Below are 16,797 nucleotides of genomic sequence, written 5' to 3' on the forward strand. Positions count from 1 at the left end.
TTTGTTAGAGCCAATCAAATTCAGTGATACAACCGTAAAAATTCAATCCAGCCGATTGCTTGACCAAAATACTAGAGGTGTAAAAGCACCTTAAGGCCGTTTACGAATTGACATCGGAATGCAATTCCGTATGGCATTTATGCATATGATGTATTCCACGCCAAAGTAAATGTCCATCTGCAATTGCATTTCCAATTTTTTAGGATTTTTTTTACTTTTAGTACAAATTGAGACTAGCTTCCATGAATATTTTCAATTTTTTTTAGCAAACCGAGAATTTTCATTGACTTTTAATTTTTGAATGCTCATAACTTCCTTAAAAATGCATCAATTTTAAAAGTCTTTTTTTTCAAAATGTGTGTGTTTTTAAACGTACTTTTCAAAAAAAAAATCGAAAATTTTTTAAAACGATATTACTATCAAATTTTTGAGTTTTAATGATAAAAAATCATTTTTCTCATTTGAAGTACAGATCGATTTTTTTCAAAATTTTTTTAAAAAAACTACTTCTTTTTACGAAACTTTCAAGCCTATCCCGATAATGGGCAAACAATTTTTACAATATTTTCGGAATTTTTCAAAAAATTTTGAATTTTTTAAAAATATTTTTGGTTTTTTTTTATACTACGTACTTTTATGTATTTTGATACGCTGATTACGAAAATCATAGTGACAATACCCGAAAATTTGATATTTATGGTGAAAACCATAAAAAAGTCCCAAAATTTATGGTTTTTTTTCGTTTATTGGGTAAAATATGCAAAATTAAAAAAAACTTTTAGACAAAAGTTATAGATCTTATTAAAATACGTTTTTTATATTCTATGCATTTTTTTTAATTTTGCATATTTTACCCAATAAACGAAAAAAACCATAAATTTTGGGACTTTTTTTTATGGTTTTCACCATAAATATCAAATTTTTGGGTTTTGGGAACCGCAGAGCTGCAATACGCCATCTGGTGTCGACCCACTTGCGGTGGCCATTTTTTATTTTATCTCTGTCTAACATATGTATAAAGAAAGAGACAAAACAGCAAGATGGTTGCCGCAAGTGGGTTCAGGGTTGAGTAGTTACACAAGATTTCAGGTCCTAATTGTCACTATGATTTTCGTAATCAGCGCATCAAAATACATAAAAGTACGTAGTATAAAAAGAACCAAAAATATTTTTAAAAAAATCAAAATTCAAAAATTTTTGAAAAATTCCGAAAATATTGTAAAAATCGTTTGCCCATTATCGGGATAGGCTTAAAAGTTTCGTAAAAAAAAGTTGTTTTTTTGAAAAAATTTTGAAAATTAATCGATTAGTACGTAAAGTAAAAAAAAATTTCAAAAAAATTGGAGATGCAATTGCAGATGGACTTTCACTTTGGCGTGGAATATATTAAATATTACTACATTCCCAATTCTGGTATCACCGTAACAAAAAAGGTGTGAAAACACCTTTATTCCATCCTACATTCCACATTCTTAAATTTATTACATTACAATTAATTCTACTTACGTAAAACAATAAATTGTACAAACAATAAAATTTATAAAACAGAATGTAAGAAAATTAGTTTTAAAAAAAAAATTCCTTAAACTAAAATTTAATTTATTTAAATTTGGTGACAAACGGAAGTTATACATTTGACTTGCATAGTAAAGTGAAACGTTTATTGGTTACACCTTCCTGATTGACGAGCACTTTTCTTAGTATTTCTTTCTTTTACCAGTTCGTGTAGACGGGTGGTTGTCTTGTTTAGTTTTAGCTGTAACGTAATCTCTCTCAATCTTCCAAAATGAGAATTTACAAAGATCTTATCACCAGTAAGTAAAATTAATTTTTAATCTAGTTTTCATATTTTTCTATAGTTTCACGATTTGTATCATTAATCTAACAATTATTTGATTCTAAAAATGAATTGACATTTCAGCATTTTTCCCCCCCTTATTTTCATTATTTTTAATAATAATTTTTTTCTTTTTTTATTAATATAAATGTAGGAATTAATTTTTTATATTATATTTTCTATTTTTTAATGATTTTATTTAGAAAATATTTCATTCAATACTTTCGAAACATAACCTATTTTCGTATAAGCTGATTACTATAAATGGAAAAGTGACAGATTTTTATTGTTGCTAGAGATTTTATGATGTTTTCCGTATAAAATTTAATTCAATGCAAAATTATTAATTATTTTTCTTAAAAATTTTTTTAATATTTAAAATTTTTTTTAATTTTCTTTTTTACATAATTTTATTTTAATTTAATTTTGTTTTAATTTAATTTGTTGTAAATTTAATTTTGTGATTTTACAATTGGTACTATATTTTTTATATGAGGAAAAAATTTTTTTTTTTGAATTTTATAAATGAATTCGTTTTATAGAAGTATTTTTAAGTCGTTGAAAATATGATATAAGCGAAAATTCCATGTACTAATCTTTAAAGAAGAAAATTATTTAAAAAATTAAAATATTTATTACTTTTTTGCTTTAATTTTTTATTCAAGTTTCAAAAATTTAGAATTTCTTATGTGAAAATTTTTTGCTTTTCCAGTATATTTTCTCCACGACTTGAAAATATTTTTAAAAAAAATTTGATATTTATTTTCTCTTCGTATAACATAACCTTTACCATATGGTAAAATTAAAACTTTTTTTTTCATTAAAACTTTTATTCGAATAATAGGAAATCTTTTAAATATAAAATTCTAATGGTAAAAATCAACTGTTAAAATTTTTAAAATTTAAATTTCAATAACCAAAACTCGTGATTGAAATTCGAGCGTTTGCCCTTTTAAGAAAAAAGTAGAATAAAAAATTCTCTTTATGTTTTCGTTTTTTTTTTTTAAAAATTCCTTTTTCTTAATCTTTTCTCATCTCCTGAATTCATTTACCTATTTTTTTTTCTTGTATTTATTTATCTTTAGAATATACTTTTTAAATAATTTCTTATTATGCAAAACTTTTTCAATTTGAAATTGTATTTTATTTTTCTCTTTAATTAAATGTCTCTTATTTATGTTCTTGAAAATTTGTGACCAAAAAATTATTCATTTTTAGACGATGAGATGTTCTCTGACACCTATAAAGTTAAACTTGTTGACGAAGTTTTATATGAAGTCTATGGAAAGGTGAGTAAAAATATTATTTTTACTAAAAATGAAACTAAAATTAATTTTTTTTTAAAATTTATTAATTAATATAATCACTAATTTATTTATTCATTAAATATCATTTATTTATTTCTAGAAGTTTAGGGGATATAAATTTCATATATTTTTCTTTATTTCAATCTTCATTTAATAAATAAATTTATTTATTAAAGAGAGATTGAAATAAAAGAAAAACATTTGGATAAATAGTCTTAATTAAAGAATTAAATTTTTCAATTTTTAATCAGGATTGCCACGGATCAGGAAACTCATGGAAAAATCAGGGAATTTTATGAAAAGTACTGGAAAAATATCACATTTCTAAAAATGCTACTAAAAATTACAATTTTTGAAATTTTCAATTCAAACTTTTGCTTCTAAAAAAAACAAAGCTGAAGTACGCAACGTTTATGATAAACAATTTTTAAGTAAATAATTTTCTAAAATGAAAAATTCTATAATTTTCTGCCTAAAATTTTTTTTATAATTTGTTAATGAAAACTAAGAAATATTTTTTAGACGAAAAATTATAGAATTTTTCATTTTAAAAAATTATTTCTTTAAAAATTGTTTATCATAAACGTTACGTACTTTAGCTTCGTTCTAAAAATTATTATTATCTTACATTTTTATAATATTGTAAGCCTCGGATCGATTTTTGAAAGAAAAAAAAAAGTCATTTTAATCGATTTACATTACAAGAACATTTCAATTCAGTTTCAGAACAAATTTTGAAAAAATAATTTAGTTACATTAAAAAAACAAGTTGTAAATTCAGATGTTCATTACATGAAAATTTTGCTTCCTCTTTACGATCAGCAAAAAAATTTGCTTCCTCGTGGAGAAAGCAAAATTTAAATAGCCAAAATGTGAATTTTTGATTTTTTAACTTTCATTAATTCTTTAAGGAATACGATTTTATTATATATAACATTAAATTTTTCTATTTAAAAATTTTTTCGATTAAAAAAAAATTTTTGGAAAAAAGATAAATTTTTTTTTTTGGGGTATTTTTCAGAATCCTTTGGTCACATTTGAGATATTAGTATGATAAATGAGCCTACCAAATTTTATCTAAATCCATTAAAACCTGTTAAAGTTATCTTCTAAACAAAAAAGGGATCCACACACACATACATACATCCGGACAATTGATCAGGATCTCATATAACATGTTTCTATAAAGAAAAAAATTTGTTTCCGCCACTTTGAAAAGTTTTATAAACGAAAGGACTACAAAGCTTCCTCCACGAGGAAGCAAAAAGAAGAAAATTTTTCAACTCTGATTTATGCACATTATTCGTATTCAGAATTTCGGAAAATGTTTTAAATAATTAAATTTTTGAAGAATTTCATTAAAATATAATATTGAAGAAAAATTAATTTTAAATGAAAATTTGTGAAATAATTGAATTTCAGGAGATTTTTTATTAAAATTTTAAAAATAATTGAATTTTGAAGAGTTTGATTTAAATTTTTTTAGGAATAATTGAATTTTAGGAGATTTTCAATTTGATTTAATGAAATTTTTTTTTTTGATAAATTTCAGACAATAATTGAATTTTAGAGAATTTTCAAATATGTTTTAAATAATTGAATTTTTATGGAGTTACAGTTAAGATTTTTAGAAATAATTGAGGGTCCCGATCAAATAACTCGGACAACCGCTCTAATGGTAGTCAAGACCGTTCAAAAGTGAAAAAAAATAAAAATTTTTAAACGTATTACCATGTAAAGAACAGAAATACGTAACTTTTTTGTCTTTGAAATTTTTTTTGTAAGATTATTTTTAATAATAATAAAGAAAAATTGAATTTTTTTTTTCTCAATTTTATTGAAATTTAAAACATAAATTGTCCTATCTTAAACAAATATTTACGAAATTAAGTAAATTTTGATATATTTTAGTATTAGGGTTCAAAGAAGCCGACAAATTTATTAAAAATTTAAAAAAAAAAAGTTAATTGTTTAATTATTTTTTAATAAAAATTGAGACTTGTTAATGTTTATATGGTTTCTCAACTTCAACGGCAAAAAGTATGCGGAGAACTTTAAAATTGAAAGAACTTGCAATGAGAGATTTGTTTATTAATATATAAAGAAGTTTTCTGTGAATTATGAATGCATTTCATATACAGTCGAACCTCGATAAGTGAGACTTGTCTAACTGAGAAACCTCTATAAGTGAGAAGAATTTTCAGGTCCCGTCATTTTTACATGCAAAAACTTTTATAAGTGAGAATCATTTTTCTTGATTAGACCTCTGTAAGTGAGAAAAGCGCGCTTTTCAAACCTCTATAACTGAGAATCTTTTCTATATTATAATTTTCTAAAAGTCAATATGAAATTAATAAACAGTAATTAAAATTTGATTAGACGTGTAAGAACAAAGGCTCTTTGTTCAAACTACAATTATACCTATCATACAAAATAAACTTTAGTTTTTGGGAATTTTCGACAAATATTAATGAATCAGTTTTTGACAAAATTTATGAGCTTGAAAATCATGTTAAGAATTGCGCTACTAAAAAACAAACAGTAATAACAGACTTTTTTCATAAAGCTTAAAGCAATAACAATTTTTATTAAACTTGTTAAATAAATAATTATATGAAATTTCTTATTACGTAAAAGTGAAACTTTAATTGACAAAACCCTTAAAAAGCCTCTATCAGTGCAATAACCTCTGTAAGTGAGAAAACCCACTCTTCGACCTTCATAAGTAAGAACCTGTCTTACTGAGAAACCTCGATAAGCGAGAAGAAATTTTCGGTCCCTTGGATTCTCACTTATCGAGGTTCGACTGTAAATAATTGAATTATAAGGAATTTTAGAGAATTTTCAATTGAAAAATTCATTTAAAAAATTGAATCTTCGATTTTTAAAATCTAATTGAATATTTAAAAAACTTGATTAAAGTTTATTTATTAATTTATTGGAAAAAAAATAAATCCAATAGTCCGAAGACCAATAACAGGATTATAAACAATTTGATACATAATATAAACATAAGCAATATAACATCTGAGAGAATCAATTGTGTGTTAGTAATTAATTCTCAAGGTCGACTGACGAAATCATTCACTAATTTCGAAAAGGCCATTAAAGAATTAGTAAACACATCAAAACCGCTTTCGTTACAAAATTGTTGTTAATGACCTCACATATCATTAATTAGAGTACCTACTAAATGACTACACCTCGTGTTAGTTATTAGAAATAATTAATTAAAAAAGAAATTGTAATTAAAAATTTTAGTAATAATTGAATTTCAGGAGATTTTTAATAAAAATTTTCGTTAATTGAAATTTCTGTAGATATTTTATAAGTCTTAAACAATAATAATTTTAAATTGGAAAATGTTTTAAATAATTGAATTTTCGAAAATCTTGATTAAAACTATTAAAATTAAATTATTCAACAAAAAATTTTAGTTACAAAATTTAGAAATAATTTTATTTTAGAAGATTTCGAATTAAAATTTTTAGAAATAATAATTGAATTTCAGGAGAGTGTTAATTGAAACTTTTCATTTTGAATTGGTGAAATTTTTTTTTTTTAAACTTTAGACAATTATGTGAATTTTCAATTGAAAATTGTTTTAAATTATGTAATTTTCGAAGAATTTGTTTTAAATTATTGAAAGTAATTGATTTTGCCAACAATTGAAGTTAATATATTCTTTTAAATAAATTAAATTTTAAAAAATTAAAAAAAAGTCGTGCAATCCGAGGTTCTATTATCGAAAATCTCTTGAAATATTTTCATAAGGGTCAGAAAAAAAATTTTAATTTTCACTGGAAATCAGGAAAAAATTTTTATTTAAATAAAGACTTAAATTCTTTTTTTTTTTTAGTTAATCACACGAACTCAAGACGATATTCAACTAGCAGGTTCGAATCCATCAGCAGAAGGTGGCGATGAAGGATGTGATTCATCGACTCAGAGTGGAGTAGATGTTGTTTTAAATCATCGACTCACTGAATGCTTTGCATTTGGTGACAAAAAATCTTACACTCTTTACTTGAAGGATTACATGAAGAAGTTAGTAGATTTACAAATTTTTCTTTATTTGCAACTTTAAAAAAAAATCATTTTTCATCATTAAAACAAAATTCATGATTATTATACTAAATTTCTAATTTTTCAACAACAAAAATTGTTAATATTTTACAATCATTAACATACACAAAAAAAAATACATACGAAATGTTAAGAAATAAAAATAATTGAATTTTTCCGATTTAGATTTTTAGAAATAAGTGAATTTCAGGAGATTTTAAATTGAAAAGTTTTATAAACTTAGAGAATATTGCTGGAGATTTTTTTTTACAAATTTAATACAATAATTGAAATTTAGATTATTTTTAATGATAATTTTTTGTTTTAAATAATAGGCTTGACAAAGTATTTTAAATAAAAATGAGTAAAAATTCCTGAAGTGGATCACCCAAATTAAAGATGTACTGTATTTGCTTGGAAATATAGAAAATTAAAACATTATTATGAGTTGAAAAACTGTCTCATTTCAAAAAAATTAAATTTCTCAAAGTTATAAACAATTGAAGTTTTTTGTTGTCTTAAGTTAAAAAATGAATATCTTAGAACTAAGTGAACGGATCTTTATAAAAATTGGTATACTTACACAGAAAATGATACAGTTTTAGTTGAAAATTTGAAAATTAAAAATTTTTGATTTTTAATAATTGTTATTGCAAAATTAATTGTTTATTTAAAAAATAAAACTCAATTTTAATATCGAAAAATAACTATTTAAAAAAATTGTTATTTTATAGAATTTTTATTTAACTGAACTTTGATAAAGCAGATTTTTAAATAATACAATTTCCATTTAACAAAATTTATGTCTAGAATAATTTTCATAAAGAAGAATTTTTATTTATCAAATTTGTTCTTTTGTCAAATTTCTATTTATCCGAATATTCAATTAAAAGTATTTTTATTAACAGAATTTACAATTAAAAGAATTTCTATATAACAAAATTTCTATTTAACAAAACTTTTATTAGAAAATAAAATAAAAATTTCGCGCCTCACAAAAAACGCGATAAGTTTTTTGCTAATTGCGATCCACGAAATTTTAAAACGGTTTTCGAATCCTTATGAAATTCCTTTTTTAATAAACTTTGGATCAACTTTCTACGACAACGAGAACATGGTCTATTTTTTAAATAAACAATTAATTTTGCAATAACAATTATTAAAAATCAAAAATTTTCTAATTTTTAACTAAAACTGTATCATTTTCTGTGTATATATACCAATTTTTATAAAGATCCGTTCACTTAGTTCTAAGATATTTATTTTTTAATTTAAGACTACAAAAAACTTCAATTGTTTATAACTTTGTGAAATTTAATTTTTTTTGAAAAATCCTTTGAGGCAGTTTTTCAACTCATAATAATGTTTTAATTTTCTATATTTTCAAGCAAATAGAGTACATTTTTAATTTGGGTGATCCAATTCAGAAATTTTTACTCAAATTTAATTTTGAAAGAGATGTATAGTAAGAGAAGTTTAAATTTTAAGTTTTTAAAAATTTCGATTTCTATTAAAAAAAAATTATTAACTGAATTATAGTTGGATTTTTTATATTATATTTTTAAATACTCATTATTGTTAGAAAACAAACAAACCTAAACATAATTAATTTTGATAGTTTTGTTATTTTAATGATAATAATTATATTATTTTTTGTGATTTTTTTTTTAATAGATTAATAGATCATTTACAAAAAGAAAAACCAGAAGAAGTAGAAAAATTCAAGACAAACACAACCAAAGTGATGAAGGATGTTTTGAGCCGATTTAAGGAACTTCAATTCTTTACTGGCGAATCTATGGACGTCGATGGAATGGTTGCCTTGATGGAATATCGTGACATTGACGGAGAAAGTGTGCCTGTACTCATGTGCTTCAAACATGGACTCATTGAGGAGAAATTCTAAGAAAATTTTAGATAATGAACTAATTTAATGAATGAAACAAATTTTGTAAGTTCATTAATCATTAAAAAAAAAAAGAGAAAAGAAACAAAAATTTAACATGATAATTCGTGGCCCGCTCGACACACTTGGAGCTCGTCACTGCACAATCATGTAATAAAAAAAAAAAAACAATCGGCTGTCAGATTCACGCTGCTTAATTACTTTTCATCTTTCGCAGCGTCTATTTTCATCCGAACAAATAAAAAAAGAAAACTATCGATTTAATTTTTTTTTTTTAAACGAAAATGGTGTCATTGAAAACAAAAAAAATATATATATATCACCAGAAATAAAAAAAACTAAGTATAGACGATATGTTTTTTTTTTTGCAAGTGCTTCCGGAATTGAAATTCTATCTCAATTGTCAATAAATATTATATATTTCATTTTGAACAAAAAACGTAAATTTATTTTTTAAATCCTTTTACAGATAATAAACCGGAATGAAGGAATTGTACAGAAAAAAAAACCGGAAATATGGGGATTTTATGCATAAAAATTTTGCAGGGAAAAATAATAGCCGCTTCCAATGATTCTCGTGCACGATTTATTTATTTTATGAAATGAGAAAAAAAAAATTATTTGCAATTGACTCTCGATTTTTTGTTTTAACGAGAAGCAATGTTGTATATATATATATATTTAGAAAAACGAGAAAAAGAAGATATGGAAAAACGTAGAGAGAAATTTTAATATAAGAAATCTCTTTTTTTTTAATTTTCTTTTTCTTTTTGATACTTTCAAATTTAATTTTTATGTTTAAAATGTCAAAACACGCTTCTTGTTTTCATTTCGAGAGTAAAGCGCAAAATTTATTTATACTGACATTCGACGTATGTTTCAATAAAAATAATTTGATTTTTCCGATATTGAATAAAGTAAAATGTTTTAATAAAAAAAAAAAAAAAAAAAAAAAACACGAAAGTCTAATTTTTTACCTTTTCCATCATTATACAAAATGATCAAAATATACCAGACCCCTCAAAATAAATTCTAAGTCCACTATTTTCTTGTTTTTAAACAGAAAATGTCGAATTAGATTAAACATTTTTTTGTGCGTCTGGTAAAAAATAATCGATTATAATTTTTTTCAACACTTCATAATGCGAATAAAACGATGTAAAAAGATTTGGTGTGATTATGTTTTATCTTATAATAAAAAAAAAATATATTATAAGTTTAAACACTAGACAACCCCCTTAAAAATAATTGAATTTGGAAGAGTTTGATTTAAAATTTTTAGAAATAATTGAATTATAAAGAAATTAACAAATAATGCAAATTATATAAAAATGTATGAAATTTAGAGCGAGAAATCAAAATCTAATTAAATAAAATCATAGTTTTTGTCTGATTTTGAATTATTTTTTTTTTTAATTTTTAATCAAATGCGAAATTCCATTGTGTAAAATAATTAATGAGAAATTTAAAAAATTCTTTATTTAATAAAAATAAGAAAAAAACTTTAAAAGAAGGAAAAGAAAAAAAAATGTCAACATTACGCGGTATTCCCAAGCGGTCACCCATCCAAGTACTAACCGCGCTCAACGTTGCTTAACTTAAGTGATCGGACGAGAACTTGTTTTTTTTTGCGTTTGTATCGTTTATTTATTGCCAAAATCAATAATAGTACAAGGTTTCACAATAAACAATGAATTCATTTTACATTATTTTACAGGACTTACTGGCTAATACAATTGCTCTCGAAGTCGCATACAATATTTTATGCCCACGAATGCATATATGAGTTGAATATTTTTCGCTTCTAACACATATTATTTATTTTTTAATTCCCGAGAGAATTATACCATTTGAAATATTTTTTTCGATCAGAAAGGGCTTAATAAAACTGATCATTCATACATTTTATTTTATTTTAAGAATAATAATAAAAATAAATTAAAAACCTGAATAAACTATATTATTTATAATAATGAATTTTAACAATAACAAGGAAGAAAGGAAAAAAAAAAGTAAATCTAAACTAACTTATAATCTAAGAGTATTTACATGTGTTAATCGATGATTTTCTTTTACAGATAAAGAGTTATAATTTTTAAAGTACAGAATTAATAATTGATGACAATAGTGTAACTAGTATGTTAATTTATTTCCTAATACATTAATTTATGATAAATTTAAATTTATTATGACAAGATTCTTATATTAGTCGTCTAACCAAAAATATTTTTTGATGTTTTGTCTGTGTTTGTCTTTCATTTCTTTATTTGTTGTAAATGTCTTAAATCGCCATTCATCATTTGGTATTTGTGTATCTAAGTGTTTTTCGTAAAGGAAGGATTTTTTCCTAGCATTTCTGTTATAATGGTATATTACTGGAGCACCATGAGTGTCCTGTATATATCCATTCTTGTCTAGGTAGGTAAATGCTTCAGGTGGGACAAAATTAGTTTTTATTACATTTTCAAAATAGTTATCATTTGGGTAACAGATTGAATGAATGAGGCTGTTGTCAGTTACTTTGCGAGTATTTGCAAAGTAATTTCTTGTTATTTTAATTATTTGTGTATCAATTTTATTAATGTTGGCTAAATTGTAAATAACTTTACTTGATATGTATTTCTGGAAGTTTGATTCAGGTGATCTATATTTTCCTAGACATACTCTTATACACTTTCTCTCAAATAATCTGATTTTTTCCATAATGGATGCGCTTAAGTTGTACCAAATAGGGCATGCATACGTTAATATCGGTCTTATGAATAACATATAACAGTTGATTTTTATTTTATAGTGTAGGTGTTTATTATAAAATAATCTTTTTAATTTGTTAAAAACTATTTTTGCATTTTCTAACTGTGTGTTAATGTGTTTTATAAAATTGAGTTTATGGTCTATATTAAGTCCTAAATATTTTACAATTGTTTTATTTGGTACTGGTTCACCGTCGTCTTTCTTTTCTTTTATTTGGAAATTTTTCCAGTTTTTTCTAACATTGCGGTTTGTTTCTGAAAGGGGAGTTCTAAAGAATATGGTTTCGCATTTGGAGACGTTTACTTTTAGTTTCCACGTGTAAAGATAATATTGAACATTCTCAAAAAGCTCTTGCAGTATTTTTTGTATTTTTGTGACTTTTTTACCTATAACGTAAATTATCATATCATCTGCAAATGCGATTCCTTTTTTATTTTCGTCTATATTTATATCATACATTTTTAGTATTTCATAAATATAGATGTTAAATAATATCGGTGATAGAACTGTTCCTTGTTGGAGGCCGTTTTTTACTAAAAATTTCTTTTTTAATGTTATGTTACCATCCGTTATTATGAAACTTTTGTTTGTTATCATGTTTTTTAACAATTTTATTAGATGTTTAGGAAAGGAATTTTTTAATAGTTTAAATATTAATCCATTAGACCAAACAGTATCAAAAGCTTTTTCAAGATCAATTAAACAAGCTCCTACGTATTTTTTATTGTTAAGGGCTTGGGTGATATCTGATGTCAATTTGTTAATTGCGTGTATTGTGGAATGTTTGTTTCTAAAACCGTATTGCTGTTCTGGGATAATATTTTTTTCCGCGCATATTAGTATTAGGGAATCTTTTACTATTTTTCAAATACTTTACTAATATTAGGAAGAAGAGTTATGGGTCTGAAGTCACTTGGTTCTGTGCTATTTTTCCCTTTTTTTGGTATAGGAATAAGTTTTGACTTTTTCCAGTCATTTGGGAAATGACTGTTGTTCAGTAAATTATTAAAGAGAATACAGTAATCCTCTATCATTGTTGGTGTTAGGTGTTTCAATACAATATTTGGGATTTCGTCAATGCCTGCTGATTTTTTATTATTTAAATTTCTAAAAATTTTTAGTAATTTGTATCCTGAGGTAAAGTAATTCGGAAGTATTTCGTTTAACAAATGCGTGTCATTTGCTTTTAAGTTATTATTGAAATTTACTATTGTGTTATTGTTTATTTTATCATTTTCAATTTCTTGTTCTAAAGTGACAATTTTTTTATGAATGATTTTATTTAGTCCGTCCCTCCCGTAATTAGAAAATTTCGTGTGTGTGTTTTTAAAATGTGTACCTATTATTTTAAGTTTATCTTCGTTATTGCTAATTATGTATTTATTATTATTATCAGTTGGTAAGTTTTGAGCAGGTACCTCTGAGTCTTGTAGCAGGGGTGTATTTTGATTGTCAATTTTAAGTTGTGGTATCGAAACTTTTCCTTTTGTTCTAAATAATTTGTTTACTTGAGGAAACATATTTTTTGGATCGTTTGCGGGAATGTTTTTAATTTTTTCTCTCCAATAATCATTTATAGAGTTAATGAATTCTTGTTTTAAAAGAGCTTTTAAAGATATTAATTTATTTTTTAAAAAATTTAATTCTCTGTTATTATGATTTTGAAAGTTTTTATATATATTATTTATTTTCGTTACTATTGTACTTTTTGCTTTTTGAATTCTTTTTATGACAGATGTTTGGTAAATTTCCATGGAGTTTTTACTTTTAATTTTTGGTAGTGAGTTGTTCATTGCACTTGTTATACATTCATTCATATCTTTTAGATATTTGTCTATTTCATCATTTGATAGGTTTCTATTAAAGGGTATGTTAATGTTATATTTTTGGTTTAGTTGATTCGTAAACTTTTCCCAATTAGCTTGTCTGTAATTAAATTTATGATCATGGGTAGCTTTTTCGAGAATAAAATCAGTTTGTGAGTCATAAGAAACATTTAGTAGTATTGCATTGTGGTCACTGTCATATTGTAGAGTTTTAAGTTTGTCCATGTTGTTATATTTTTGTACGTTGAGTCTAGAGTCTAGTATTCCTAAGTCTAGGTATGAGTTTCCTCTAGGGAATGAAGGGAGACTTGGAGTGTATAATTTTAATTTGTAATTTATTTCATTGTCGTCTAACCATTTACGTAAAAATGTTCCCCTAGTGTTAGAATTTTCATTTAACCAACTAGTGTGTTTAGCATTTAAATCACCTGTTATTATAAAAAAATTGTCACAATCGCTCAGATTAAGTATTTGGAATAATTTATCAATTTCTTGATTAAAGCATAATCTATTTCCATATGCAGCGTAGGCTGATATAATGAAAAGCTTTTGATTGTTAGGCAATGGGATTTTTATAATAACTGTTTCTAAATTTTGGAACTGTTCTATCTCGGATATAATTATCTGTTTGAATTTAAGTTCTTTTCTTATGAGAATTGCTACTCCTCCGCCTATTGTTGCATTTGGTCTATCTCTTCTAATTACTGTATAATTTTTAAAATCTATTTTGTGTATTGGATTTAGTCTAGTTTCACTTAGGGTTAATATATCTGGTTTATATTTTTTTATGAAATTTAATAGATTATTTCGTCTTTCATTTGATATAATTGAGTTGACGTTTATAGATATTATTTTTAAATTTTTTACGGCAATGGTATTTGTTGTGTTGAAGTTTGTGTTTTTATCCATTATGAACAGAATCAGTTAAAAGTGTATAGAGATTATTAATTCTTTCGCTGTTTTGTTGAACTAATTGTGTGATTTGGAGTATTTGATTGGTTAGTTTGTTTAAACTTTCTTGTAAATTTTGTGTATTATTTAATGTTTGTTGCTTGTTGTTTATTGGTTGTTGTGTGTTTGTATTATTATTTTCTGTGTTTTGCAGTGTACCTTTTTGCAAAATATTTGAGTAACTTGATTCTGATGTTGTGAAGTTGTTGTACATTCTTTCTTTTGCAATTCTATTTTTTCTAATCGTCTCTAATTTTTCATGCATTCTACGCTTCAGTTCTATTTGTTTTTTGCATCCCCTAAAAGAAGCTGGATGGCCGTATTCTTTACATGTCACGCAATATACATTCTCTCTTTCGTTAACATTCGTGGGTTCCGGAAGTTTACAATTGCCCGGCGTATGATTTTCGCTACATTTCACGCATCTATAATCTAAATTACAATTCGAAGCTACATGTCCCAATCTTTGACATTTTTTGCATTGTATACTGTCACTTTTTTTTAGTTTTTCCCATCTGATTACTTGGTAATTGACATATTTAATTTTATGTAATAAATTTGTTTGGCTATTTGGAGCCAATTGTACTAGATAAAAAGGTAAGATTTTATTTTCCTTTTGGGATTTAAATGTTGTGAATCTTGAAACTTTTTCAAATTGGATGTTTTCTGTATTATGTGATTTTAGAATTACCAATAATTCCGCGGGATCTATACTGGGGTCTAGACCTTTTAAAAGAAAAGATTTTACTTTTTCTTCTTTCAATGTATAGGTAAAAAATTTAGAACTCGTAGCTTCGAGTTGTGCTTTCGCATTTTTAAAATCTACTACATTTTCTGTATACAAAGAATGTTTATCTTTATTAATTCTTTTTATGTGAAAATGTTCGGTTTTTAAATGTTCTTTTACAAGGCTTACCGTTGTTGTTTGGTCTTGTCCATATATTATTATCGGTGGTGGTTTACCTGCCGTACCCTTGCTGTTGGTCGAGTTGGTTGTTTTATTGGCTGCAATTTGGTGTTGAACGTTGAGCTTTTTATTGCTTCCGGTGACAATAGGATTAGATGAAGTAGATGGGGAATTTGTTTTTCCAATTGGGGCGTGGTCTAATTCAGTGACGATGAAAAAAAAATCCCACAAATCCAAATTTGAACCAAAAAATGACTAACCTCGGATTGCACGACTTTTTTCAATGAATGCGACTATTTCGATTTATTTTTATAAAATGTGACTTTTCCGAATTTATTCAACAAAATATACTTTAATCAAAATTTTCCGAAAATTTTATTATTTAAAAAACAGGAAAATGAAAATATAAAAAATTACCGACATAGAAATCTACATTACCGACTGATGGTAAAACAGGAAAATGATTACCGACACAGAAATCTTCATTAGCGAGCGATGGTAAAACAGAAAACTAAAGAAATATCTGCATAGGAATATACATTACCGACTGATGGTAGAACCTGAAAAGTAACAATGAAAAAATTACCGACATAGCAATCTACATTACCGACTGATGGTAAAACCAATTTGAAAATTTGTTTAAAGCTCTTCCTTTTTACCATCAGTCGGTAATGTACATTTCTATGTCGATAATTGTTTGTAGCATCATTTTTCCTGTTTTACCATCAGTCGGTATAAAAAATTATATCTAAATATAGTTTAACCCCTTAAATGCCTCTAAAAATTCAGCAATATTGCCCAACATTGCCTAAATATTTCCAAAATTTCGCAATATTAAAATATTTAGCAAATGTTGCCAATAATGCTGCAAGTTTTAAGAGATGCTGTGTGAAAAGCAATAAAGAGAAATTTTCTAAAATTTTGTAACAAAAAAAATTGTTGGAGATACAAAGAAAAATAAATAAATAATCATTGCGGTGAAATTCAGTCATGAAAATCATTAATCATTGGATAGAAATTAATAAATGGATCAAAAAAAAAAAATTATTAACGCATTTTTTTCTTGTTTCATAAAAATATTATATTTAGACAATTGAGAATAGACCATCTATTTTCTTATACTCATAAAATACACTGGTCAATGTTCGTCGTGTTTTTTCTTTCATCTTTGCAATTTCCATACTTTTTCACTACAATTTAATCGTTCTTTATTATATTCACTTTTAATTATGACACGCTTTTTC

General features: G+C 24.8%; 1 protein-coding gene across 1 annotated transcript; it reads left to right on the plus strand.

Annotated features, from left to right (window-relative positions):
• Positions 1–1,643: 1,643 nt before the first annotated feature.
• On the plus strand, positions 1,644–9,805 carry LOC127285777 (translationally-controlled tumor protein homolog). The gene is made up of 5 exons (XM_051311955.1): positions 1,644–1,814; positions 3,056–3,126; positions 7,004–7,191; positions 8,884–9,160; positions 9,585–9,805. Exons 1-4 carry the CDS (start codon positions 1,787–1,789, stop codon positions 9,113–9,115), a joined length of 519 nt encoding a protein of 172 aa, XP_051167912.1. The 5' UTR covers positions 1,644–1,786; the 3' UTR covers positions 9,116–9,160; positions 9,585–9,805.
• The last annotated feature ends 6,992 nt before the right edge of the window (positions 9,806–16,797 follow it).

Source organism: Leptopilina boulardi, unplaced genomic scaffold (genome assembly GCF_019393585.1).
Source record: "Leptopilina boulardi isolate dan_hultmark-lab unplaced genomic scaffold, ZJU_Lbou_2.1 LbouV2_341, whole genome shotgun sequence".
NCBI lineage: Eukaryota > Metazoa > Arthropoda > Insecta > Hymenoptera > Figitidae > Leptopilina > Leptopilina boulardi.